Genomic DNA, 27,906 nt, shown 5'->3' with positions numbered 1-27,906 from the left:
AAAGCTCCTTCACCATCCCTTGGGGGCTCCGAGAGGGCCCCTCTGAGTCTGGAGGTCCCTGGCCAATGCATCTTCTTCTTTCCTGGGGGAAGGGGGCCCCAGGGAAGCTGGGCGAGAGTGAGTGACCAGGGGAGAGGTGTGGGCCTAGCCTGTAGCCCAGGCTGTGATGGGGTGAGGTCCTCAAGTATCCACGGGCCCCGCTGGATTCGGAAGAGCACCAGCTTAGGAGTCCTATGCCTCGAGTTTCTATCCTCCTCTGCCCCTGATTTGAAGCTGCTTGACCTGGCCATGCTCTTTTCCCCTCTGGACCTCAGTTTACCCATCAGGGTGTCATAGCCCTGAGCACTGAGCCTATGTGTGACCCCCAGGCTGGGATGTGGTGCTGGGAGAGCCTGGCTCACCCCTGGAGCAGTAAGTGGGTGTGTTTAGAAGCCTGTGTCCCCACCGCAGGATCCCTCCGAGGGGTGGCGGGCAACCCTTGCCCCCACCAGAGCACAACCAGGAACCACCATCTCCCTCGCCAATGTGAGGGACGTGAGGGAGGGAGGAGGTCCCACCTGGCATACCAGACTTGACCCCCCCCATGCCTGCAGTCCCACTCTAGGAAGGAGGTCTCCGAGCCCCTGGGGGGCGCGGGAGGTGGACCTGGGGTGCTCACCACTGACCCAGCTGGTCCCCTGCCCACGAGGGTGGGGAGAGATGCAGAGATGCCACCATCTGCCCTCCAGACTCCTACCCTGGCTTCAACCTGATCCTTTTGCCCCTGGATTCTAAACCCAGCTAAGGTTTCAGGGCTGCTGGTGGATGGAGAAGGCCAGCAGAGGAAGCCCAGCTGGCCCCAGCGACAGGGCTCAGAGCTCTTGGTCCTTCGTTTCACAAATATTTATCTAGCGCTTTCTCTCCCTGACCCCTCCTCTCCTAAGGCCTCAGTGAGAGAAAACCAGGTTTTGCAGGAAAAGAGATTGAGCCAGGCTGCTTTGCCCAGCCCCTGGGCAAGGAGGGCAGGCGTGAGAACACCCATTGGCAGACTCTGGCCTCCCTTAAGGACTGCAGCAGGAGGGACAGGTGGTTAGACTTGAGGGGGCGATTTCCGGGCCATGGCCCTCCCATGACAGAGGGAGTTTGATGCTTGAGATGAATTCTTGACTCCCAGGTGGCCCTGGTTACTCCTGAAAGCCTGGGAGAAGGGAGGGAGAAGAGAGCATGAATCTTTGCTTTGGATCCTGGTGGGTTTGTAATTATGCCTAAGTTGTTGCTAATTAGGGGGCTGCTAATTAGATGTACCATTAGGGGCCTTGCTGAGGGGGCTAATTGTGCGGTGGCCCTTTAAGAATCCCCCTCCCCCCGCCCCCCCCACACACGCATGCACTCCCGCACGCGCGTGTGCGCGCGCGCGCACACACACACACACACACACTCCTCAGGGAAGTTCTGCCAACATTCTGCCTCCCTCCCCCAGAAAAGCCAGCTCCCTGCCCGTGAGTACGTGGGTGTGTTTTGGGGGCAGGCTGTGGGTTAGACTCAGAGAAGAACTTTCAGACAGAAAGGCAAGTTATGGGCAGAACTGAGGCAAGACCGTGATCAGGGAGGTGCAGACTCAGAGGGCCCCTCCTTCTCTCAGTCCCCCCCTTTTTTTATAGGCTACGGGGTTACCAAGGCAATGCAAGAGCGGGGCAGGGGAACTGGGAGTTCGGGCCACTCTTGGGGAGAGAAATGGAGCCAGAGTTGGTGCTGGAGGCTTTGAACGAGTTTTAGACCTCTGAGCCTTGGCCCTCTCCATCGAGGAACTGGCTAGGGACTCCCCAGAGTGGGGTGGCGTCATTCTGAACGGAGAGCTCAGGAAGGTGATGTCTGAGTGGAGAACTGGAGAAGAGAGGGTGAATCTGGGGGGATGCGTGTCCCAGGAAGGGGCAACAACAGGTGCAAAGGCCCTGAGGCACGAACTTCTCCAGTATGTGAGGAACCTCGTGGTGGCTGGGGCCAAGCAAGCAAGGGGAACGGGGTGGGAGATGAAGCCAGAGAGGGAACGAGGGGGGCAGATCATGTGAGACCTTATGATCCAGGCTGAGGGCTGTGGTACTCTGGCTGAGACTGAGTCGGGAGCCGTGGAGGGTTCTGAGCAGAGGAAGGATGTGAACTGACTTGCATTTTTGTGTTGTTGTTTTTTTTTTTAAGATTTCATTTATTTATTTGAGAGAGGGAGAGCATGAGCTGGGGGGGAAGGGCATAGGGAGAGGGAGAAGCAGACTCCTCGCTGACCACAGAGCCTGACACGGGGCTCAATCCCAGGACCCCGAGATCATGACCTGAGCTGAAGGCAGACGCCCAACCACCTGAGCCACCCAGGAGCCCCTGGGTTTGCGTTTTTAAAGGGAACTGAGGCAAGACACAGAGATAGCCTCTCAAACCCAGGATCAGAGGCTGGAGAAGTATTGAAACCGTAGAGACCCCACAACCCACAAATGAGACCAAAAGCCCAACACGGGGTCTCGTCATAGCTGCTGAAGACCCGGGCACCTCACAGAGACGTAGAGGGTACTGGAGAGAGACACCTGCCGCCGTTGCAGGGAAAGGTGTGAGTGGGAGACCCTCCAGCAGCCCCTCCCCAGCCCCGCTCAGACAGACAGGCAGACAGACATCCTAGACCCCAAGCAGGAGCCCTCTGAGGGTCAATTTGGAAACCATTAGACTTACCTAATGAATTGACGGCTTCCAGCCCCTCGCCTCACCCGCTAAATTATTCAGTCTCTGTCCTTTGGGGCCTGGCTTCATTCCTCCCTCGTCTGTGGGATTCGTCTGTGTGGCTGGGTGGGTCAGCAGCCCGTTCCCTTTCCAGGGCCCTGTAACATTCCTCAGTGTGAGTGCTCTGTGCTGGGCTTCTCCATTTACTGCTGAGAGGCATCTGGGTTGTTTCAAGACGGGAGCTGTTAGACATTCTGGGATGTGTCTTTTGGCAGACACACGACCTATGGCTCCCGGGTGCACATGTACCTGGGCGTGGGACGGCTGAGTCCTAGGACACGGGATGTTCAGCTCTAGTTCCCCGAGGTGGTGAGAGCGACGTGTACTCCACCAGCAGCGGGTGACGCTCCTCCGTCTTTATCTTTCTCTCTTAGTCTCTGTCTCTCTGCATCTCCCTCTGTCCCCACCCTCCTCCTGTCAGCCCCCTGCTTGTCTCCCATGCTCTACCCCCAAGAAGCCTTGGCTCACGTGCGAGTGGGAGGGGTCTGTGCCCCTCACCCACACTTCTTCCTCCTCCCTCACAGGACCCGACACCCTCCATGGCTCCCTTGGCCTTAGTGGGGTTTGCACTCCTCCTGGGGACACCCCCATGCTCAGGGGCAGCCACCCCAACCCCCTCCCTGCCGCCTCCCCCCACCAATGACAGCGATACCAGCACGGGGGGCTGCCAGGGCTCGAACCGCTGTCAGCCGGGGGTCCTGCTGCCCGTTTGGGAGCCCGATGACCCGTCGCTGGGTGACAAGGCGGCACGAGCTGTGGTCTACTTCGTGGCCATGGTTTACATGTTCCTGGGCGTGTCCATCATTGCCGACCGCTTCATGGCATCCATCGAGGTCATCACGTCAAAGGAGAAGGAGATCACCATCACCAAGGCCAACGGTGAGACCAGCGTGGGCACCGTCCGCATCTGGAACGAGACGGTGTCCAACCTCACGCTCATGGCCCTGGGCTCCTCAGCCCCTGAGATCCTGCTGTCTGTCATCGAGGTCTGCGGCCACAACTTCCAGGCGGGCGAGCTGGGCCCGGGCACCATCGTGGGCAGTGCTGCCTTCAACATGTTTGTGGTCATTGCTGTGTGCATCTATGTCATCCCAGCTGGTGAGAGCCGCAAGATCAAGCACTTGAGAGTCTTCTTTGTCACTGCCTCTTGGAGTATCTTCGCCTACGTCTGGCTTTATCTCATCCTTGCCGTCTTTTCCCCGGGTGTGGTCCAGGTGAGCAAGGACCCATGGACACCTCCTTGGTGCATGTATGTCTGCAAAATCCAGAGGGGTGGCTCCCTGGGCTTGGAGACTTGATTCATGTATTTGCAGAAATGCATGCTTACATCTGGGAGGGCTGCCAGGTATGGTTGTGCAGGTCACACACTGCACAAGGGCATTGGGCTGGAGAAGGCAAGTTGGGACTGGAGTCCGTTTGAGTGTACCCAAGCCATGTCTGGATGGCTGTGCAGGTCCTGGAAAGGGCTCATCCACCCAGGGGGCGGGGGGTGACATTTTGCAGTATACCCATCCAGAAGGGACCCCTTTTAGCTCTCACGATGGTGCCATATGTGTTAACAGAGTCCTTGTGATCTGTGTAATGCATACCACACGCAGTTCATGGTCTAGCCAGGTATTTGCCAGGTACGTTCACATGTTTTCTTACACTCCCTGTCTTTTGCATAATTTATTCCCACCTTTATAATAAGACCGCCTTTATTTGCATAATTCATGCCACAGTTGCATAATCCAACCTTGTGTTTTCTGACAGTGCTAATCAACTTGGGTAACTTGGTACAATTTGCATAATGTATCCACGGGCCTGCATAGACATAGGCCCACATCTGGTAATCTAGCTCTGTATTTGCCAGATATGCAATTGTGATTTGCCTAATTCATTATTCATAATTGATTTCTGATGGTAGGATAATTTATCACTGTAATGTAATTTATATGCAATCCAATCCAACGTAGGTATAAGCCCAAGTCCACTGCAAAGGCCACTTTGCATAATTTATTCCAACAGTGAGACAAAATTTAGTCCCACTCCTCCATAATTTACACCCACGTTCCCATAATCATTTGCCTCTCATCCGTCCAGTGTCTTAACCACATTCTGCTTAGTCTTCCTTTAAAACATGTGCCTAATTCATTTCCCACAACCCCATGACTGCCATCTACATTTGCATAATTTATTTATGGGCCTGGCCTAATTCGTTCACACACATGCATAATTTATTTGAGGCTACCCAGAATTCCTTCACACATGTGTATAATCTCCCTGCACGTATCTGTCAGGTTCTGCCAATTCTAGTCTCTTTCCAGGAAGAAGCTGAAGTTAGAAGTATAAAAATTCTTTGCAGGTGATATAAAAGCAGAAGGGAGGGACCAGAAATTGCAGGTGAGCTAAGGGAGAGATGGTAGCACCAGGAGACAGGGATGAGAGAGGGAGAGAGACCTTTACAGCAACTGACTAATGACTATAATGCCGAGTCTCCTGGCTGCCATGGTGAAAAATGCAGAAGAACCCATCACACGGTTCTCACGTGCTATTAAAAAGGATGGTATACTGACTTAGGTTTTCAAAGTGCTCTTTGATGAGGATTTACAGCAAAACTATGAAGAGAATTTTAGACACCATGAGTGACAGGTGGGTAGGGACGGGGGTGGAGGAGAGAGATCCCCCTGAGAAGGAGCCAGGCTCAGACTCAGAAAACAGGGTAGAAAATGTCACAGTTGTGGGTGAAGAAGTCACCATGGGGGATCCATTCGGGAGTAATGTGGAAGCCAAAATTATGAGGCACTTTCATGAAGTAAGGGAGGGAACTGGCCTGAGACCAAGATGGTGCCACTTCCTTCTCAACACAGCGAACTGGGGCAGTGAGATGGGTCTGGCGCTGGATTTTCTCCCAGAGATGCTGTGTGGCCTCAGGCAAAGCCCGGACCCTCTCTGGGCCTCAGTTTTCATATCTGAACCATGGAAGAGGTTAGACCGGGCCCTTGGTTCTTGACCCTTCATACCCAGTGCTCCCTTTTCCTAGCAAATGCTTTGTTACATCCCTTTACTCTGACGTGAAATTCTTAGATGCTAGGAGAGAGGCCTTCTACCCCAGTAGTCCGGTGCGTGGATCCTGGACCCAGGCATGCTGGGTTCAAACCCCACTTCTGCTTCCTAGCTCTTCCTTGGGCAAGTTCCTCACCTTGTCGGTGCCTCAGTTTCCTCGCCTGTCACCTGGGCATCGTCATAGCACTGACTCCAGAGGGCGGTGTGGGGATCAAATAAATTACACATGGAAGGGCTCAGAACCGCAAGCCTAGAACAGAGTAAATGTGAGCGATTCCTCCCGTTAATGAACTTGCCTGTGCTGTTGGCTTTCCGAAAGTCCGTATAATGGCCGAACTATGATATAAAGGAAAGTAATCTCTGATAGAACGATGTGAATTTCCACATGTAAATGCTTCGGCATGGCTACATTAAAAGTCATGGTGTGGGAACCAGATACCAGCACCATCTTTTACTGAACAAGTTTGGATTTAAGAGAAAGAGAAAGATCAGGAAACGTTCCGTGCAAGGAGTTGAGCAGAGGAGTGGGTAGCTACAAGATTAAAAATAAGTGTATTCAGCATATATTAAAGCATCAGGAAAATACTTCATATACATGTAACAGAGCTGAGTTCTAGACTCCAATTATTAGAAAAGCAGGTGTTTTGCCACCGCAAGTATCCAGAGGGAGGTTCTGAGGTCACAGGACACGGGACAATTCTGTATTGTGTGGGACTGCCCCATTGAGTCACTAGACCAGATCTCCCGCCCTAATCATGGTGGCAGCCCATAAAGGACCCTAATTTGGAGCCACCCCCCCCTTGGGGGTGTTCCTGTCCACTGAAGCTGTCTTACTTCCCTCCCAGGGTGGGCAAGTCCATCCATATGCCCATTCGCAGTGGGTGCCCTGGAAGGAAGATGTGAGTCTCCTAGAATCGCCTTTTATTTACCTGTGGGAGAAAAGCAAATCTTAGGGGTTTGAGGCTGCCTTCTGATTACGGGAGAATACCCTGCAATATACAGTGACCAGCTCAATGAACACAAGGCCAGAGTTCATTTTACAGCTCGTGTAGAAAATGCGGCCTCTTTTGACAGACCTGCCTGGTGGCTCTGTTTCCAAGTCCTGCCCTTCTCTCTGAGCCGTCAGTAAACACAGCGACAAGGGGTTGTGGGGATTGGATCTGAAAAGATATTTTCCCTTCTGGGCCCATTTTAAAGACACCTCTGGGGGCCATCTGATGGTAAATAATCTTTAATCGTTTCTTCCTTATCTTTAATGAGAAAGGTAACTGCTTGCAGACCAAGTCCTGGGCCTCAATGAGCTCTAATGTTAGTTTCACATTTTGAGTATTTTCCATGTGTCAGGAACTGACAGTGCTATGTGTTAGGGGTACATAAGCTCATTCAGTCTTGGGGCCACCCCCATTTTACAGGCAAGAGGCTGAGCCAGACCTCCCTCTTCTAGAACCAGGGTCTGAACACAGCCTTGCCTTGTCTCTCTGGGGAGGTAGCATGTAAACATGGGAGCTTGCTGTGAGAGGCTGTGACAGGAGCCAAACTTGTGCCTCTTTTAGAGTCAAACTCTCGTCCCTAAGGGCCAAACAGATTCTAAGGAAGGAGAGTCTGGCAAAGGCGGTAGTCACTGGTCAGGGGGAGGGGGTGGGGGAGGGGAGGGCGGAGGGAGTGGGCGTGGGGTATCAGGGAGCTTTAGGAAGAGGTTGAGCAGAGCGCGGGCCCTGGGTGATGGGTGGGGTTTGGACAACTCGCCGCGTCCCAGCTGAGGAGGGGTGGAGGAGAAAAAGGAGCAGGGAGAAAAAGATGGAGGGAGAGAGAGGCTGGAAGGGACACAGGCTCTGCCCCTTGAGGGGGGCTGAGGCCACGGGGTGGGGACCTGTCTGTCCCCTAGTGGCGGCTGAGGGTGTTTGGGTTCCTGGCACTGGGGTAGGTGGGCATGGTTCTCAGAGTGATGAAAGGTGGATGGGTGGATGGATGCATGGATGCATGGATGCGTGAGTGGATTGGATGCATGCCTGCATGCATCAGGAGACCGGGAAAGAGACGGAGAGAGAGAAACTGCGAAGAATCTCACAAGGGAGAGCGATGGGTATCTACAAAAGATATAAAAGGAGAACAAGGAGACAGAGGTAACAAGACAGAGAGGAAGAAAGATTCAAAAACCGACCAACACCAAATGGGATGGAGGCAGGGAGAGAGACAACGATCTAGACAGAGAGAGAGATGGGGAGAGGCAGAGACGAGCCGACACCAGAGGGAAGTAGAGAGGGGACGAGGCGGGGCAGGGACCGAGATTGCGGGGAGATGCGGGACGGGGCGGGGGCGGAGGGGGCGCCCGGCGACCGCCGGACCCCAGCGCCGAGCGAGAGAGACGCGGGGACGGCGGGGCGGCGAGCGCGCCCCCTGGCGGCGCGGCGGTCCTGACCCGCGCGGCCGCCCGCAGGTGTGGGAGGCGCTGCTGACCCTCGTCTTCTTCCCGGTGTGCGTGGTGTTCGCCTGGATGGCCGACAAGCGGCTGCTCTTCTACAAGTATGTGTACAAGCGCTACCGCACCGACCCGCGCAGCGGCATCATCATCGGCGCCGAGGGCGATCCCCCCAAGAGCATCGAGCTGGACGGCACGTTCGTGGGCTCCGAGGTGCCGGGCGAGGTGGGCGGCCTGGGCCCGAGCCCCGCCGAGGCCCGCGAGCTGGACGCCAGCCGCCGCGAGGTCATCCAGATCCTCAAGGACCTCAAGCAGAAGCACCCGGACAAGGACCTGGAGCAGCTGGTGGGCATCGCCAACTACTACGCGCTGCTGCACCAGCAGAAGAGCCGCGCCTTCTACCGCATCCAGGCCACGCGGCTGATGACGGGCGCGGGCAACGTGCTGCGGCGACACGCAGTGGACGCGTCGCGCAGGGCCTCCCCCGCCGAGGGCCCCGGCGACGACGAGGACGATGGCGCCAGCCGCATCTTCTTCGAGCCCAGCCTCTACCACTGCCTGGAGAACTGTGGCTCCGTGCTGCTGTCGGTCACCTGCCAAGGTGGGGAGGGCAACAGCACCTTCTACGTGGACTACCGCACCGAGGACGGCTCCGCCAAGGCCGGCTCCGACTATGAGTACAGGTGGGTTGGCCGTTCGCAGGGCGGAGGCGCCGGGGTCCCGCAGCCGCCGCAGCCGCCGCAGCCGCCGCAGCCGCCGCGCTCATCGGGCTCGGGGGCTGCCTCCAGCGCCCATCCGTCCTTACCTTGCGGTGCGCGGACCTGCGGCATTCATTCATTGTTCACTCATTCATTCACCGTCGAGAGCCTTCTTTGTACCGCACACTGTTCTAGCATTTGCCAGATAGCACGGCTGTCCCGTCTCCCATGTGTATGATCTACCTGTGGGTTTTAGTGCTTGACACCACCCTGTGTTAATTATTACAACTGCATTATGTGTAGTGTTACCTGCTAGGACAAGTACCCTCCCCCCACACACACATACCATTACTAAAGTAAAAATGTTTGTTGAGCACCTACTGTATACCTGGGAGTATATCATGGTGAACAAGACAGCTAAGGTCCTTACCCTCAAGTTGCAATAAGGTTATGAACTATTAAATAGATAAAAAGATGAGGTGATGGTAAGTGCTATGTGGGAAAATTAAATGGGATAAGAGGGGAGAGGCAGTACCCAAATTATCCCCAGGTCTTTGGTGGCACCATAAAGAAGCCCCCCCCCCACCTTTGCACCCTCCTGTGTCTCCCTGCCCCCTGTCCCTCTCCTTCCTCTTTTTTGAGCAGACCTGTGATCCGCCCTCCTTCAGCAATTCCTACTGAGCACCTACTATGTGTTGGGTACTATCTTTAGAACACAGAACAGTAGGGGCGTCTGGGTGGCTCAGTGGGTTAAGCCTGGGACTCTTGATTTTGGCTCAGGTCATGATTTCAGGGTCGTGAGATCGAGCCCCGTCCGGCTGGGCACTGGATGTGGAGCCTGCTTAAGATTCTCCCTCTCCCTCTCCTTCTGCTCTCCTGAAAAAAAGGAACACAGAGCAGTAAACAAGATAACCTCTCTATCCTCATGTGACCCACAAAATTCTTTATCTGTTTGTAGTTCTTCTGTTCATACCACACTCTTTCAAGAATGATAGTTTTACAGTGTAGTTTGTTGACCAATGTGCAGTCTGTCATAGTTCCCTATAATAATACCAACATTTCTCACTGGTCTACTATGTGCCAGAAACGGATCGGGGCTGTGAAGACAGGCAGTGAACGAAACACATCAAGTCTGCCCAAATGCAGCTGACATTCTCATGGGAAAGATGGGCCACTGGGGAGTAGACACTGAAGACAGAAAAATGTCAGCTGTGAAGAAATTAAAGCAGAGGACGGGAGAGAGTGTTGGTGACTGAGCTTCTCTCGGGTTCCACCTGCCAAGCAGTCTGCCATACCTCCCTTTCATCCTCCTTCCGGAGTAAAGCTGAGGCGGACCTGGAGCAGATCTTTGGTTCTGCTCCTGCAGCAGCCAGTCCCTCGTCCCTTTAACTCTTCTCTTTCTGGGGCTGAGTTTCTGGGTTTCACAAATCTTCAGCTCCACCACTGTGCCCCAGCGAAGACCATCAGTAGCCCAGCCTCCCCTGCTCTGCCGATCACATGTTCCTATCCTTCTACTGCTTTGGGCATTTGTAGGTCATTCCCTCCACCTCGGGTCAGTCCAAGATCCTTTGATCTGCCCATCTCCATTCATTTCTCCTACCCTCCCACCCGCCCCCTCCCTGCACTCTGCTTCTCCTGAGTGGGGCTCAGGGTCTTTGTTCTGTCATCCTGTAGTGTGGGATCTCTTTGGTCATCCATGACCAACCCCCTCCCTCCTCTCCCTACCATCCCACATCTCCCAGCCTCCTTCGACTGAAGAAAAGGCATTCACCATAGTGGGGCCTGTTGTCACTCAACCTCTTCACCCTTCCACTCCTACCCACACCCCTAGTCTGCAACTTCCCCCACCAAAGGCTTTGCAAAAGGAAGTGAGGACGGGTGTCACCTGCTGGGATCAGAGGCTCCTTTCTCACCTGCAAATGACCTCAGTACTGAGATGTCTGAAGTGCAGGAGGTAAATGCTGCTCAGTGGTGGAACCAAAGAGCTAGGGAAAGTTGACACCTTCCTCCTGTCCCTGCTCTCCTGTCCCAGGTGACAGTCACAGGCCTGGCATCACTTATCAATGCAGCTTAGGTCCAGGACTGGGAGGGAGGACACCTGGGTTCCAGTCCAAGTTTAGCCCCGGACCCTGTTCCTTAAGCAAGTTCCTGCTTCAGTGTGGGCAATCAGGGATATCACGTACAGTTATTGAGGTTGTGCACTGCATGAGAGCACCACATCTAAGAAAGCTCTATTCACATAGTAGACATTGTAGATTTGTATGTCTATTATGACAGGGTCCTGATTCATGGAAATAGTGTCTTGAAGAAGGGAAGCCATTTTCTGATTTGCCCACAGGTATCGTATGGATTAGGGTGATCCGTGGGCCTCAGTTTCCCCAAATTAAATATGACCTCCAAGGCACTGAAAAAGCACAGCTGTTCCAAGATTCTGAGTTTTAACCCCTAGAATCCAAACATGCTAAGGGTCTAAAGCTTTAAGATTCCAGGATTCCTACATTCAGGTATTCTAATCCGCACCCCAACTAGTCTCCGATTTGCTGGTTCTAAGATTTTCATCTTCTCAGAGTTTGTGTATCCGCTGCGGAAACACAAGTGCATCTTCTATATTTCTATCATATGTGGTTTCTAAAATCCCCATGTTCTTTTTCTTCCCAACGTTTTATTTTGAAAAAAATTCATGCCCAAGAAGGGCTGCAGAAATGGTTTGGTGAACCCTCATATAACCTTTGCCCAGGGTTACCGATTGTTCATTTTCTGTCCTGTTTGCATTCACTCACTCTCCCTAATATATACTAATATTAATCATGGTGGCACTAGATGGGAGCGAGTTGCAGACAGCATGACCACTCACCCATAAATACTTGAGTGTGCATCTGCTAAGATTTATGACATCCCGCCTCCCTACGGTCACAATCCAACTGCCACACTCAGGAAATGTAATACTGAATCAGTATTATTACCCAGTCTGCTGTCCCTGTTTGCATTTTCCCCCGGTCATCCCTGTAACACCCTTGTGACTGTGTTTTCACCCCTCCCTCTTTTCCAATCCAGTCCAGACCCAAATGTTGCATTTGGTTGTGATGTCTCTTTAGAGTTCTTTGGTCTGGATCGATCCCTCCACTTCTCTATGGCTTTCGTGACCTTGACACTTTTGAAGGTAGGCCAGTTAGTAGAACAATCCTCAATTTGCGTTTGTCAGATGTGTCCTCATGATTAGATTCAGGTGATGCACTTTTGGCCAGAACTCATGCAAGTGATGCAGTGTCCTCCTCGGTGCATTATATCAGGAGGCCCATGACACCTGCCTTTTCTACTACTAGTGATGCCCACTTTAACCATTTGGTAAAGATGGTGCTAAAATCCCCACTTAAGCTTACATTTCTAACATCCCATGACTTTAGGATTCTAAGATTCTAATCATTTTTTAAAAGATTTTATTCATTTATTTGAGAAAGAGAGAGAGCGGTGGGAGGAGCAGAGGGAGGGGGACAAGCGGACTCTGCGCTGAGTGAGGACCCCGACGTGGGGCTCGATCTCACGGCCCTGAGATCGTGACCTGAGCTGAAACCAAGAGTCAGACACTTAACCCCCTGAGCCACACAGGCATCCCTAAGATTCTAATCTTAATATACAAATATCACTAGCTAAATTTTGTTGAATGCTTCCCTTGCCTTATAACTCGATCCTTATAACGAGGTAGACATTGTTATTAGCTCCACTTTACAGATGAGGACCTGAGGTTCAGAGGGCTGCAAATCCTACCGCCCGAGATCACACAGCCAGCACATCGGCCCGACCCGGCTCGGAGCAGGTGGGCTCCCTGGGCTGGGTGCCTCAGCCACCATGAACAGCGTCTCCTGAGCAGAAGGCCGCAGCCCCAGGGAGCCCCTTACCTGTCTACTCTAGGCTTGTCATCTGGTTCTACCTCTTTGCCAGAACCTCGGGGTCCCTCTGCCTCCCCCCACCCCCCAGAGCTGGACTTCTCTGGGAGAAGTGGAGCCCAGGACCTCTTTCTTATGAAAGTGATCACAGTAATGATAGAGAACACTCATGGATCATATAGCACCTTTCAGAAATGGTGCCAGTGGTGCATGCTGGGATGGGTTGGGAGGGGAAATTATAGATTTGCAAGGTGCATTTACATCCCAGAGTCATTCTGATGCCTACAGCCCTGCCGGGAACCGACTCATTCCCTGTCCCTTCAAAGTTGCTCTCTGATTACTCTGATGTCATCATCTCATTTCTTCCCCTGCTCCATTATAGAGCATCTCACATATGTTCAGAGACTTACACAACTGATGCTCATTTAGACCTAAGCCACTTATATCCTTCCCCTCCTCAGAGGCCTCCCATGCTTCCCACCCCACTCGGAGTAAGCACCAAAGTCCCCGCTGGGGCCCCTGACTTCTGCCCTATTCCCTCTGTGATGTCATCTCCCTCATCTCCCTCCCCCCTCCCTTGCTCCCTCCTCTGAAGCCACACTTGCCTTCTCAAATACTCCAAGCTGGTCCTGCCTCAGGACATCTGCACTGGCTGTTTGTTCCCTTTGCCAGGGATACTTTTCCTCAGATATTCTCCACATGATTCCCTCCCTCACCTCCCTCAAGTCTCTGCTCAAATATCACCTCAGGAAAAATTTCCCTGACATCCTAACACAACACCTTCTCACTCCCTAACCTCTTTCCTCTGTTTTCCTCTATTTTTTTTTAAAGATTTTATTTATTTGAGAGAGAGAGAGACAGAGAGAGACAGCCAGAGAGGGAACACAAGCAGGGAGAGTGGGAGAAGGAGAAGCAGACTTCCCGCTGAGCAGGGAGCCCGACGTAGGGCTCGATCCCAGAACCCTGGATCACGACCTGAGCCAAGGCAGATGCTTAACGACTGAGCCACCCAAGCGCCCCTTCTCTATTTTTCTCCATAGCACCATCACCACCTGACATTTTACTATATGTTTGTTGTTTACCCATCTCTTGCACTAGAACAGAAGCTCCACCAGGGTAGGGATTTTTCTCTGATCTGTTTTTTTTTTTCAAGATTTTATTTACTTATTTGAGAGACAGAGCATGAGCAGGGGCGGAGGAGCAGAGGGAGAGGGAGAAGCAGACTCCCCGCTGAGCAGGGAGCCCGATGCGGGACTCGATCCCAGGACCCTGAAATCATGACCTGAGTCAAAGGCAGACGCTTAACGACTGAGCCACCCACGTGCCCCTCTGATCTGGTTTTGCTGCCATTTCCCCAACACTAAGAAGAGTGCCTGGCACACAGCAGCTGCTCAGTAAATATTTGTTGAATGAATGAACAGTAATTAAATTATTACATGTGTAATTGTCACCACGATATGGCTCTCCCACGGGGCTGTGAGTGCGGTGAGCCCTGTGAAGACAAGGCCTCTTCGCCACTCTGTTCCCAGCACCACCCAGAACAGGGCACAGAGAAGGTGCTCAGGGAGGATTTGTTGAATGAATGAATGAATGAATGAATGACACCAAGTTAAGGAGTGTGGATGTTCTCTTGTGGGTACCCAGGAAGGCTGAAGGGTTTTCATCAGAAGTGTGAAAAGGTCAGCTCTGGGCACCACATCCCTGCTACTCCCAAGTGTGGTCCCTGTACCCTATGGGAGAATCCACATCCTGTGGGAGTGGCTTAGAAATGCAGTCTTGAACCCCGGAGCCACTGAACCAGAATCTGCATTTTAGCAAGATCTCCCAGGGGATTCGTGTGCACATTAAGGTTTGAGACGTGTGGCTCTGGAACACTGCAGGCTCTCTCCACCCTGGGATTTTGCATGCGCTGCTCCCTCTGCCTGGAGCACTCCTGTCCACTAGAAACTCCCCCAGGAAGCCGCTGCTGATCTCATCTTCATCATTAACTATTTAATGCTGGCGCTACTAATCCTCATGGGCTCCACGAGGGAGGGACTACCTCGGTCTTGTTCCCCTTTTGCATCCCCTACCCTCCCCGCTAGGAAGCCCACCCTAATTCATCCTCGGTATTATTTGTTTAATGCCTGTCCACCCTCATACTGGGGAGTTCTCGGTGGCGCCTTTCCCTCCTCCAGGAAGCCTGCCCTGACTACTCTCCTTCCCAGAGCCGCTGACCCCACCTTCACCGCTTTCTTTTCCCTCCAACCCTCCCGCCACAGCGAGGGCACGCTGGTGTTCAAGCCGGGCGAGACACAGAAGGAGCTGCGCATCGGCATCATCGACGACGACATCTTTGAGGAGGACGAACACTTCTTCGTGCGGCTGCTGAACCTGCGCGTGGGAGACGCGCAGGGCATGTTCGAGCCCGACGGCGGCGGGCGGCCCAAGGGACGCCTGGTGGCACCACTGCTGGCCACCGTCACCATCCTGGACGACGACCACGCGGGCATCTTCTCCTTCCAGGACCGCCTGCTGCACGTGAGCGAGTGCATGGGCACCGTGGACGTGCGCGTCGTGCGCAGCTCGGGCGCGCGGGGCACCGTGCGCCTCCCGTACCGCACGGTGGACGGCACGGCGCGCGGCGGCGGCGTGCACTACGAGGACGCGTGCGGCGAGCTGGAGTTCGGCGACGACGAGACCATGTGAGCGCGCCGGGGCGAGGAGGGGGAATGGGGCTCCGCGGGCAGATGGGGCGGGGCCGGAGAAGTGGGTGCGGCCGACCAGTGGGCGGGCCGCGAGAGGGGGCGGGGCCTGGGCAGTGGGGGGCGTGTCGGGTGGTGGGCGGGACCTGATTGGGGAGGGCTGGGGAGGCGGGGCACGGCCCAGAGAGGGGGAGGGCCAGGGATGAGGAGGGAGGAGACAGGAGTGACGGGGCGGGGCCAAGAGGAAGGGATGGGACGTGGGAAGGGCGTGGGAGAAAGAGGCTGGGTTGAGGAGAGCAGGGTGGACCCGAGAAAGAAGGGCCAGGTGAGGAGAGAGAGGAGAAGAGGTAGGATAGAGGCCTGGGAAGAGGAGTGTAGAGGATTTAATTGGTAGCTAGTAGGAGGTGGAATGTGGCCTGAGGAGAGAGGCCTCGTGGACAAGAGGGGAGGGTCCGATCGAGGTGGGACGGTGCCTGTGGAAACGGAGAAGCAGCAAGGCCTAAGGCGATGGGTGGGGTCTGGGTAGGGACCCAAGGAGCTGGACGAGGACGGCGGAAGAAGGCGGGGCCTATGGGGATAGGGCGGAGCTTGGGGCGGGACTAGGGAAAGGGTGGAGCTTGTGGGTAGGAGGAAGAACTTGGGGAAATGACAGGGCACTTACGGGGAATGTGGGCTAGGCTTTGGGAAAAGACCGAGTAGGAATATGGGGGCCTGGAAAGGTAAGGGCAGGGCTTGGAGAGACAGTGAAGAAACTGGAAGACACTGGATTTGCGGAAGGTGGCGTGGGGTCTGGGGAAGTGGGCTGGATACACCGACACAACCAACACACACACCGGCACATACAGAATCACCAAGCCACAGACGCGCTCGCTAAAACACGGCGTCAGGGCTGGTCTCATGCCCAGACACCCGGCCACCCGCTTACACAGATGCCCGAGTCTCCCCACTGTGTGCCTGCAGCCTCACATTCCCCGCCACCTGACTGGGATGCAGACGGCGCCTTCCCCCTTTGCCTGCGCCCTTCCGCCCCCGCACGCCCGTCTGTCTCCCTCCTCCTGCCGCCCACGCTCCTCCCACCAAGCAGTGCCCCCACCGTGCTCCCTTCCCCCTCCTCCTCCCTGCCTCTGTGCCTTGGCCTCCGCTCAGCTTCTCACTGCTCTCCCCGCCTCTCCATCCCTCCCTTCGCATCTCCGCGTCTCTCGCTCCTGGCAGTCTCTCTCTGGGTCTCTGTTAATCTCTAGATCTCCGCCCTCATTGTCTAGCTCTCTGACTCGGGTTATATTTCAGTTATGGACTCTCCGTACCTTTCCATCTCTCTCTGTCTCTGGCTTGAGCTGAGAACTTGGGCTGAGGGCTGTGGGCACCATCCCAGACCCCCTTCTCACATTCAAGAGGCAGGGGGAATGGGGGAAAGTTGTCTTTCTGCTCATTCTGGTCCTTCCTGTAGTCTAACCCACTCCCCTCCTGCTGCTGCGACCCCACAGGCCCTCTCCTCCCCCACAGGGCTTCCCCAGGCTGGGACGCCCTCTGCCCCCGCCCCCACCCTCGCCCCCGCCCAAGCTTCCAGCTGTGGCTTCAGATGACAGATAACAGGAGGCTAATTAGCTAAGTTTAGGGAAACACATCCTTCCTCTCCCGGGCAGGCCCTAATTAGAGGTGCTTGGAAGCAGCCCGGCTGGAGGGGCGGCCCCAGGCAGAATCAACACCGACGTGGAGGAGAGACGCCCAGAGATGGGGTGGTGGGGAGAGAATGAGAGCGAGAGACAGAGAAGACCTAGAGAGAGAGACGGAGAGACAGAAGACAGAGGCACAGAGTTAGAGAAAGACAGAAACTTTGATACAAAGGGAGAAGGAAACTGAGAAATATGTAGAGAGAGGGAGCCAGAGAGATTGAGGAGCTATGATCCAGGAAGCCTGAAGGGAAGCGAGATGCAGGGAAGAAAGAGAGAGACTTTCTTACTGAGAGAAACTCAGTGGGACTCAGGGAAGGAGAGGTCCTCTTGATGCGACAGAGGAAAGAGTTTGGGTCAGAGAGAGGCACAAGAGACAGGATGCGAAGGAGACTGGTTCGAGATCAGAGGCTGCGGAGGGCGGGAGAGTGGGGTTTCCAGGAAACAGGGAGGGCAGGCATGAGAGAGTCAGACTGGGGAGAAAGGCTGCTTCCTTTAATCTCAGGAAGTCCTGCCTTTGTCTAGCTCGAGTCCCTCTTGCTGTCCCCTGCCAGTTGGGTTTCTCCTCCCTGGGTCCCCTGAGAGGGCACGCCTGTCAGGGTGCCAGTTGGCACGCGTGTCACTGCGTGTCAGTCACCACATGCTGGCGGATCACGGCGTGTCTGGGAGAGAGTGAGCGTCGGAGGTGTGTGTGTATCACCTTGTCAGCGTGTCACCAGGTCGGCAGCTGTCTGCGTGTCAGGGTGTGTGAGGAGAATGTCTCCGGAGAGCCTGCTTCTTGCCACGGTGTTCCAGCACCGTGGACAGCTCCCAGCCCACAACTGAGGTTGGGGGCGGCCATTTCTTTTCACCCACAGAAAATTTAAAATATCCTGAGACCAGGAGGGGGTGAGGGTGGAGGTGGGCATATGTCCCCACATGACTGTCTTGTGTACATCTGTCTTTGTATGGGTGTCGCTGTGTCCTGTGCGTTTGTGTGTTGAGATGGGTCCATTGAGAGACCGTATGGTTGAGAGCCTCTTGACTGAGTTGCATTGACTTCAGTTATTCCAGCCTATGGACACCGAGAGACCTAGATGGGGAGAGAAGAACACAGATGAAGAAAGGCAGAGAGCTGGGGAAGAGCCTGAGACAGAGAGGGTCAGAGATGGAGAGAGAAAGAGAGAGACTGGAGGGAATAAAAATAAACAGACACCAAGAAGCTTAATGAGGGAGATGTAAGGAAGGAGAGTCTACATGGTACCACAATGGGGCTCTGCAGGTTGGCGAAGTCGCGAGGCTGTGGTGGGGGTGTTGTGCTAACAGGCATCTGGTCTGTGTGATTTTGCCACTGCATAGGGAATGGCTGCGGGGTGCGATGGTGTGTGGGTGTGGGCAGTGTGATTGGCTGAGCTTCCTCTGCTGGGTGACTGTGTGGGCTGGGTGTTTGTGTTTCTGGGTTCTGGGGCCAGGCCGCGAGGCTCCTACCGCTGAAAGAGCTGCTAGTGGCAGGGCTGTGGTCTTTCTGGGGTTGTGGGTCTTTGTGAGTGGGGGGGGTGGGTTGTTTGCCTGGAGGGCAAAAATAACGTTTGGCTGTTCCTCCCTAGTCACCCCCCCCCGGTTACCATAGCAGTGGGGATGCTGACAAAATCAATTAGCACTCAGTTAACCCTCAGAACGTGGTCAGGACAGAGGGCAGGAAGCAGAGCATCTCCTGAGCCGAAGGCTTAGAGTTAATAAATGTTTCTGGAAGGCATACTATGTGTCAGGCACTGTTCTAGGCGTTGGGGATACAGCAAAGAATGTAAATGAACATAGGTCACCGCCCTGGTGGAACTTACATCTTAATGTGAAGAGGCAAATGGCAAACCATAAACCAAATAAACACATTAGGTGGTATGTTAGAAGGTGATATGGAACAAAGAAGATATAGAGCAGAGTAAGGGGGCCGGGCATGCTGGGGTCCAGGCAGGGGTGGATTTCAAAATTAAGAAGGTGGTGGGAGTGAGCTTCAATGAGAAATTAATTTGAACAGAGATCCAGAGAAACTGAGGGAATGAGCCTGGGGAAGAGTGTTCTAGGTGGACGGAACAACCAGTGCAAAGGCCCTGAGACACAAGCAGGCCTGGCATGTTCAAGGAACAGTGAGGAGGCCAGTGTAGTTGGAGTGGGTGAGTAAGGGAGCGTGGGGCAGGGGGCCAGAAAGGGAAAAAGGGCCACATGGCATGGGGCCTTATTGGCCATTGTAAGGACTTTGGTTTTTATTTTGGCTGAGACAGGAGCCATGTGAACATTTTGAGCAGAGGAAGGACCTGCCCTAACTTTGGTTTTATCAGGACACTTCAGGTTGCTATTTAATAAACCTCAGCTTCCTTAGCTGTTTCTGGGCATGTTTCTGTCAATCGGGGATGATAGAGAGCCTTCCTGTGGGGGGCAGTTGTGAGGATTAACTGAGATTAGGGAGCCTGGGATGGAGGGGTGCTCAAAAAATGGGCTAATGGGTGAGTTATCTGGCAATTTGGGGAGGGGGCTTATGCTGGGTGCTCTTCCTCCCCCCCCCCAGGAAAACTCTTCAGGTAAAGATAGTTGATGATGAGGAATATGAGAAAAAGGATAATTTCTTCATCGAGCTGGGCCAGCCGCAGTGGCTTAAGCGAGGGATTTCAGGTGAGGGGTGATGGGCGGGCTGTGGGGGAGGTAAGGGGTTCAGGGTGGGAGGACCCTTGGAGGCTCCATTAGTGGGTGCTCCTTCAGGCTCATGGGTCTGAGCTTCCCCGGGAAGCAATCTCACCTTCCCTCTGTTCTCTCTTTCCCCAGCTCTGCTGCTCAATCAAGGTGAGTGGAGTTACCTCTGGGCTTGATTGGACAGCAACACGGGAGGGAGGTCTCGGGAGGGTCGTGGCCTCAAGCTACCCTTCCAGGTCACGTTTGAGGCAAGTTAGAAGTGAGATAAAGGCAGATTCGGGGCTGGGTGAGGGTCGGAACTGACGTCAGAGTTGGTAGGGCCCATTGAGTTCGGAGTTACAGTGGGGGTTTGGAGGCCAAGATCATGTTTTTGTTTTGTTTTTGAGTGAGAGGAGGGAGAGAGAGCACATGATTGGTGGGGAAGGGGCAGAGAGAGAGGGAGAGAGAATCTCAGGCGGGCTCCACACCCAGCCCAGAGCTCAGTGTGGGACTTCATCTCAGGACCCTGAGATCATGACTTAAGCTGAAATCAAGTCAGATACTCAACCAACTGAGCCACCCAGGTGCCCCAAGATCATGTTTTGTTTGTAGTTAAGATTGAGGGAATCATAAGTCAGGATCCCATCTGGGTTTATGGTGGTGTCAGATTAGAATTGGGGTCAGATTTAGGTCAAAGCCTAGGTGGGGGTTTAAGGTGAGTTTGGGGGACTTACAGTTCAAATTGGGGCCAGGGTCAGAGATTGGGGTGGGGGTGGGGCAGTGGCTCGAAGATAAGGGACAGAGTAGTTTTGGAGCTGAGATCAGAATTGAGGTTGGGGGTTAGGATTAGGGTCAGATGGAAGATCATATTAGTCAGGGTAATAGGAGCTTCTGTAACAGATAGGCCCCCTAATCCCAACAGTTTAACACAATAAAAATCATTGCTGGCAGAGTTTTCTGAGTGTTCCTAGTGGCTTTCCACTGAGAGTTAGGGTTAAGTTGATGCTGGGCTTGGATCCAAGGACCAACATGCTTCGGGGAGATAAGTGAGCTATGGGTGGGTCTGTACTGAAATTGGGAATCCCCTCTTTCCTTACCACCTCAGACACACTCCAGGATGTTTTTCAGAGCTTGGATGTAGAGACAAGGCCTCCTCCCACAAGGGTGATGATGATAATGATGCTGGTGGTAATTTTAACAAAGGAAATACCATTTTGGATTATTTATTATGCACCAGGAACTGTGCTAAGCACTGCACATGAATTAACTTCTTTAACCCTCACAACCACCCACGAGGTAGCTACTGTCATTGTGCCTCTTTTACAGATATGAACACTGAGGCAGAGAGAGTCCAAGGCATTGCCCCAGGTCACATAGCTCCTTCCATATGACGCCCAGAGCCCACCAGCTGAACCTCATGGACCAGCTGGGTCCTAGGTTGGGGAAGACAGTGGTCAGATGGGACACTGGGGCAGGCTGGGGGCATGCCACCAAGGAGGCTTCCCAGAGGACAGCAGACAGTTTTCTTTCTCAGTGGGAACAGGCAGCAAGGGCATCATGGGCCCAGTGAGGCGGGCCTCCCTGGAGTCTAACTCCCATCCTTCATGCTGCAGGGGATGGGGACAGGAAGCTGACAGCCGAGGAGGAGGAGGCTCGGAGGATAGCGGAGATGGGCAAGCCAGTTCTTGGGGAAAACTGCAGGCTGGAGGTCATCATTGAGGAGTCATATGATTTTAAGGTGACTTTCTGGGGCCCCAGCTTCCTGGAGTCATTTCCTTGGGGAGGGTCCAGGAGGAATCAGCTAGGAAGGTCACAAGGGAGAGGTGGTCAAGTGTGCCAGACCATCCTCCCATCCCTCTGCTAGCACCATGGACAGCGGCACTCTCTTTTCCCTTCTTGCTGTGAACCTGGCTGTGGGGGACTGGGGACCCCTGAGCATGGGCTGTGAGCCCCAGCCCCAGTGTTCTGCAGGGAGCCTCGGGGTGCCCTGAGGTGGTCACAGGCAATGATCTCTTCCCCACCCTTTTATCCTCAGAACACGGTGGATAAACTCATCAAGAAAACCAACTTGGCTTTGGTGATTGGGACCCATTCCTGGAGAGAACAGTTTTTAGAGGCCGTTACAGTGAGCGCAGGTAAGTGGGGAGGGAGGAGAAAGGAGAGAGAGAGGGGGATGGAGAGACAGGGGGATGGCGAGGAAGAGAGAGACAGAGGGACAATAAGAGAAGGAGAGCGTGATAAGAGAAGAGAAAGAACAAGAAAGACACAAAGAAACAGGGAAAGACAGAGGAAAAGATAAGGAACGGATACAAACAGGAGAGACAGACACACAGAGAGAGATGCACAGAGAATCGTGGAGAAAGACAGAGACGTGGCGAGAGCACGAGAGATGTAGAGAGTGAAGTCCCTAAATGGCAGAAGGCCAGAGCGAGAGACAGGGAGACAGAGAGAGGGCCGGTGGGGGAGCCATCGGGCGGGGCTTTCTCATCAGACAGCCGCCGGGTGGGACCAGGTTAAAACCCTTGGCCTCCCCAGACAGCCTGGGCTCCTCTATTGCCATGGAGACAGTCACCAGGGCACCCCGCTCTCCCACCTGTGCGGTTCGCCCTCCTTAGGTCTCAGGCGGGCCCACACTGCCTCCCTGTGGCCAGAGACACCATGACACCTGGATTCACAGGCTCAATCCTGGGGATCAACATTGATTGGCACTTTGTGATACGGGCTGGGGAAACTGAGGCCCAGAGGCAGAGGAGGGACTGGCCTGAAGTCCCACAGGGAATTCAGAAAGAGCTGAGGTGGAGCTCAAGGCTTCTGTCCTTTATACATCAGGTTTCCTTCTAGGAGGCCTACCTGGTAGGAACTGAAAATACACCAGGAATTGTGGTTGCTCAGTGGGATCGAAAGAAACCAGGCTTTGGAGATGGAAAAATACCAGGTAGCAGAGCTGCGGACACCAGCTCAGAGGTCTAATAGAAACGAAGTGGTGTCTCCCTCTGAAGCCACATTCTTTCAATATCTATTTCTGAGGGATTCTCTGGACTCAGCCCTGTGTAGGACAGAGCTGGGAACAAAGAGATAACTGTGACTGATTGGTCCTTGTTCTCACAGAGCTCACAGTCCAGCGGGGCAGACAGACCTGTCACAAGACAGGGACAACCCAAAGCAGGCAGCGCTGGGACAGGGGACCCGACGTTGCTGCGGGAGCCCAGATAGGGTGTTGACCAGTTCGAAGGTCATGGAGGACTCCCTGGAGGAGGAGGCTTCTGAGCTGAGTCTTCAAACTGGAATAGGAGTTAGCCAGGGGGAGGGAGAAGACAGGGAGGTGTTCCAGGCAGAGGGAAAACCAAGTCCAGAGTCTGGAAGTCTGCGGGGTCATGGCACATTGTGGGGCGGGGGGTGACTAGTTTCGGGCATGAAGAAGCATGGGATGAAGCTGCAGGTGGGCAGAGTCTGGACCGTGCAGGTCCTCATAGGCTCCAATAGGGAGCTTGGGTGTCATTTTGGTGCATGGGGGCCCGTGGAGCATTCTCAATGGGGGAAGCTCCAGGCGCCAGAGGGAGCCCGTGGAAGGAAGGAGAGGCTGGGGTGGGGTGTGACGATGTGATGAGTAATTGGAGCTTCTATCCAAGAATGCTGGGGAGCCACGGCCCTCCCTCCAGGCTTAGGGAAGAGGAGAAGGTGTGAGATGGTGGTTACGGAGGGCCAACCTGAGTCAGCCGGTGAGTCTGTAGAGAGCAACTGATTAGATCGGAGGAAGGAGTGAGGGGGGTGGGGGAACCATACCAGTGATAAGTAATCATCCTGATGGTGACAGTGATGACGGGGACAGTGGAGTGCCAGGCAGCTTGGAAGTCCATTTCCTGTATGACCTCACTTAACAGATGTTTCCCAAGTATCTGGTTCGGTGCTTGATCATTTTGCACTTTGTTCAACAAATGCCTTTCCATCCTTGATGTGAGCCCAAAGCTGCTTGAGGCGCTGCCGGAGAAGGGCAGTTCTCACCCCCTTGGAGGGTGAATCATGTCCCGTCTGGCAGGCAGAGGTGCTCTTGTATTATATCCTTTACCTCCCTGCCTCAACTGTAAGCTCTTTGCAGGGTGGCCTTGGTTTGGAGCATCAGTGAATCTCCCCAGGCACTAAAAGGGGCCTTCAAACAATAACCGTCACACTGGAGGTGGGCCAGGCTGCACGGAGAGTACTTTCTGTGGCCTCACTCATGTAGTCATCACAGCCTTCTCTTGAGGCTGGTCCAGTTCCTCCTCCCATTTCTCAGATAGGCATCTGGAAGCTCAGAGAGGTTAGGACACTGATTCAAGATCACACAGCAGATGCAAGGTTTGACACCAGAGAGGTAGCCCCAGAGCCATAGACATAACCATGAGGCTCCCTCCATGGGAAAGGCTGAAGAAGAGCCTCCCCTGATGGGAAAGGCCAGAGAAGTAAGCAAAGGCCAGAGCCTGCGGGTTCTCAAATCCCAAGTGCAGGAGTGTGGGCCTGGGTCTAAGGGCAGGAGGAAACCAAGGCAGGATTTGAAGCAGAGCAGGGAAAGCCCCCAAGAGATGCAATGAAAGCAGCCCCTTCCCTCCCAAGAGTGCGTTCTCCCCACTCTGACTTTGGCCATGTCTCACTGTGGCCAATTAGGAATGCATTCAGTGGCAAACACCAGAAAACTCAACCACAGTGGCTTAAGCACACTGGAGTTTCTTTTTCTCACAGAACCAAGAAATCCATAGGAGGCGATAAAGAGTTGGCAGCTCAGTAACATCCTTAAATGCCCGGGCTCCTCCTTCATTTCTCTTTCCCACTTTCAGCGGTTTGCCCTCGTGGTTGCAAGACAGCTGCCGCACCTCCAGGTGTCATGTTTGCGTTCCAGGCAGGCAGAAAGAGGAAACAGGGAAGCAAGGAGGGTTACACTGTTCCTTATCGGCGTCCTTCCGGATGTAGTGCTTGGCCACTGGAGTCGTTCACTACTTCTCATTCATTGCTTTATGCTTCTCAGTTTAGGGCAAGGTAGACAAAACATTTCATCTGTGCTTTCCTGTTACAAGTCAAAAGCAGGTGAAATTCCGTCACAATACGTGACACAGACAACTCTAATGGTGAGTGAGGCATCACTGACATGGTTCAGAAAAACAGATCTGTAACACCGTGCCTGTGTCAGGAAAGCCGGAGCCTGCCGGAAACCCTCTGTTTAGGCCTCATTGCCAGACTGGGTCACATGGCCACTGCTGCAAGGGATTGTGGGAAAGCAAGTATTTAGCTGAGGACAGGACTGCCACTAGCTGTAAGGAATTCCAGGAAAGTTAATATTTTATCTGAGGACATGGCTATTGCTAGCCTGAAGGGATTCTGGGAACGTGAATAATGTTAGCTGGGTATCTGGCTGGCGCTCTAGCTGCAAAGGATTCTGAGACACTAAGCACCATTAGCTGAGTATGTGGCTATGGTTAGCTGCAGTGAATCAGAGCAAGTCAACAGTTCTAGCTACAGAGATGGCTGTCTGTAGATGGTACTTGTAAAGGCTTCCGAGAAGACGACTCTTTTTTTAGCTAGGGAGGTGACCACCCCTAGCAGCAAGGGATCCTAGCAAGCCAGATATTTTTAGCTGGGCACGCAGCCTCTATCTTCAAGGAATTCTGGAAAAGCGAGTATTTTTATCTGGGCCCGTACGTTCTCCTAGCTGCAAGGGATTCTGGGAAAGCAATTTGCTTTAGGGAACTCACTGCCTGGAAATTGCACAAAATGGGAGGGGTCTGTAGGCGAGGAAGAAGGAGGCATGGGCGTGTGCCCCAGCTGGGTCCTGTGCCCACAGGGGACGAGGAGGAGGAGGAGGACGGGTCCCGGGAGGAACGGCTGCCTTCCTGCTTTGACTACGTCATGCACTTCCTGACGGTGTTCTGGAAGGTGCTCTTCGCCTGTGTGCCCCCCACCGAGTACTGCCACGGCTGGGCCTGCTTCGGCGTCTGCATCCTGGTCATCGGCCTGCTCACCGCGCTCATCGGGGACCTGGCCTCCCACTTTGGCTGCACCGTTGGGCTCAAGGACTCTGTCAACGCTGTAGTCTTCGTGGCCCTGGGCACCTCCATCCCCGGTAACCCCCTGGGAGACTGCTTGTCTGGGTAGAGTCTCAGAGAAGTATGACAGTAGAGCCTAAAAGAAAGGTTCTGCAGGTATCAGGTGGTGGAGTCATACAGAAACCATATGGTGGGTCCCCTAGAGATATGATGATGGAACATAATAGTAACTAGGCGGCGGGGGGTCTGTAGATTCAATATACAGACTGAACCCTCCCCAAAAGCAACCGGGTGTACTCTCCCATAGAACTAAGGTGGTGGGAGATGTAGAAACCAGACGATGGATTCCATAGAAAGAAGGTGGGGCACTGAAGAGAAAGGTAGGAGAGGGGTCCCATAGAAATAAGGTGGGGACTTCATAGGTACCATTCAGTGGGTGCCAAAGAAACAAGATGTTAATTCCCTTCCCCTCGAGAAACCACGTGGAAGATTCCATCGAACCATGTTGGTGGCCATGACAGGAACGAGGCCAATGAGTCTCAAAGCTTTAACTAAGATGAGAGAGCAGAGTCGAAACTAGATGTTGGAGGCCGGGGTGCCATAGAAATAAGACAGTGGGGCCTCAAAGCCTGTAGTGTATGTCCCATGGAAACACAATGTCCATGATCCCCCTCTTCCCAAATAAACCTGAGAGAGGGTCCCTTAAAGACCAGGGGGCCCAGACAGAAATTCTTACAGGAGTGGGAAGACCAGATGTGGGGAGCCTGACACCTTTTTTTCCCACGTGGATGTGTTCACCAGTCGGGTGGTGGCGCTGGAGGCCTAGAAAGCAGGCGGCGGGTCCCGTAGACTACTGTGAATTGTTCCCTGATGCCCGCGCTCTGTACCAGAGATCTGAGTTATTAGCAAAATGTTCAAAAGTGGGCAGAGGCCATAGAAACCAGGCTGTATACTTGACAGAAACCACGGGGGAGAATTGACGGGAACAGGATCGCGTGAGCACGGAACCTAACACAAATTTTGTCCAGCCAGGTGGCAATGGGAGGATTGGGCCAATAGAAAAATAGGCGGTGGGTTCACGCGATGCGGAGAGTGATTCCTATGGAAAGCAGTGAGTCCCAGAGAAAGTGGGCGGCAGGCCCCATAGAATGCAGAGACTGCCCCCCCCATCAGGCAGCGAGTCCACAGGAAGCAGGCAGCGGATGCCACGGAAAGTAGGTAGTGGATACCACTGAATGCAGACCTAGAAAGCAGGCAGCGAGTTCCATAGAAAGCAGGCAGTTGGTTCTGTAGCGAGCAGGCGTAGGCACCGTGAGCCGCTTGGCCTCTTGGGTGGGGTCAAGGCCGCAGGTGCGGAGCTACAGCAGCGGGAGGCGGGGAGGGCACACGGCGCGGTCGGGCTCGTCCGGGGCATGGGGGTGGCGCCGGGTCTTACGGAGAGCAGGCGTCGGGGACCCGCGGGGCCCCTCTGACCGCCGTGTCTCTGCCCACGCAGACACGTTCGCCAGCAAGGTGGCGGCGCTGCAGGACCAGTGCGCGGACGCGTCCATCGGCAACGTGACGGGCTCCAACGCCGTGAACGTGTTCCTGGGCCTGGGCGTGGCCTGGTCGGTGGCCGCCGTGTACTGGGCGGTGCAGGGCCGCCCGTTCGAGGTGCGCACCGGCACGCTGGCCTTCTCCGTCACGCTCTTCACCGTCTTCGCCTTCGTGGGCATCGCCGTGCTGCTGTACCGGCGCCGGCCGCACATCGGGGGCGAGCTGGGCGGCCCGCGCGGCCCCAAGCTCGCCACCACCGCGCTTTTCCTGGGCCTCTGGTTCCTCTACATCCTCTTCGCCAGCCTCGAGGCCTACTGCCACATCCGGGGCTTCTAGCCTCCTCCCCACCCCCCGCCCCCGCCCCAGAGACTCGGCTGCCCCTGCTCTGGACCCGCGTCTCCTTTGTCCTCCAGAGATTCAGCCTCCTCTCCTGGGATTAAGCCTCCCTTCCTCCTGGGAACTGATAGCCCCGCCCTCTGTCCCCACTGACATCCTCCTTCCTTCCCCTCGGGAGTCTCCCCGTGGTACCCGCAACTGTAGCCCATCCCTGTTAGTCACTGTCCACACCCCT

At 54.3% G+C, this 27,906-nt stretch overlaps 1 protein-coding gene across 2 annotated transcripts; it reads left to right on the top strand.

The window, feature by feature from the left end:
* Window positions 1-3,281: 3,281 nt before the first annotated feature.
* Window positions 3,282-27,671, top strand: SLC8A2 (solute carrier family 8 member A2). Of its 2 annotated transcripts, XM_088027191.1 has the most exons (9): window positions 3,282-3,956; window positions 8,225-8,889; window positions 15,050-15,472; window positions 19,685-19,788; window positions 19,939-19,956; window positions 21,399-21,523; window positions 21,821-21,920; window positions 25,598-25,876; window positions 27,295-27,671. In XM_088027191.1, the coding sequence occupies exons 1-9, from the start codon at window positions 3,282-3,284 to the stop codon at window positions 27,669-27,671; spliced, it is 2,766 nt and encodes a 921-aa protein (XP_087883317.1). The 2 variants fall into 2 exon arrangements, with proteins under 2 accessions (XP_087883317.1, XP_087883318.1); XM_088027192.1 differs by lacking the exon at window positions 19,939-19,956.
* The last annotated feature ends 235 nt before the right edge of the window (window positions 27,672-27,906 follow it).

This window comes from Eumetopias jubatus, unplaced genomic scaffold, assembly GCF_037043125.1.
Source record: "Eumetopias jubatus isolate StellerSeaLion01/CBP00866 unplaced genomic scaffold, mEumJub1_p1.0 scaffold_10, whole genome shotgun sequence".
NCBI lineage: Eukaryota > Metazoa > Chordata > Mammalia > Carnivora > Otariidae > Eumetopias > Eumetopias jubatus.
Note: the sequence above shows the minus strand (reverse complement) of the source record. Positions and strands in the feature narration are given on the sequence as shown.

Bases quoted from the DNA above. Each gene is read 5' to 3' on its own strand.
- SLC8A2 (XM_088027191.1), top strand. From the start codon at position 3,282: ATGGCTCCCTTGGCCTTAGTGGGGTTTGCACTCCTCCTGGGGACACCC. The intron at 15,473-19,684 runs GTGAGCGCGCCG...CCCCCCCCCCAG, and splicing joins TTCGGCGACGACGAGACCAT to GAAAACTCTTCAGGTAAAGA. The intron at 21,921-25,597 runs GTAAGTGGGGAG...CTGTGCCCACAG, and splicing joins GGCCGTTACAGTGAGCGCAG to GGGACGAGGAGGAGGAGGAG.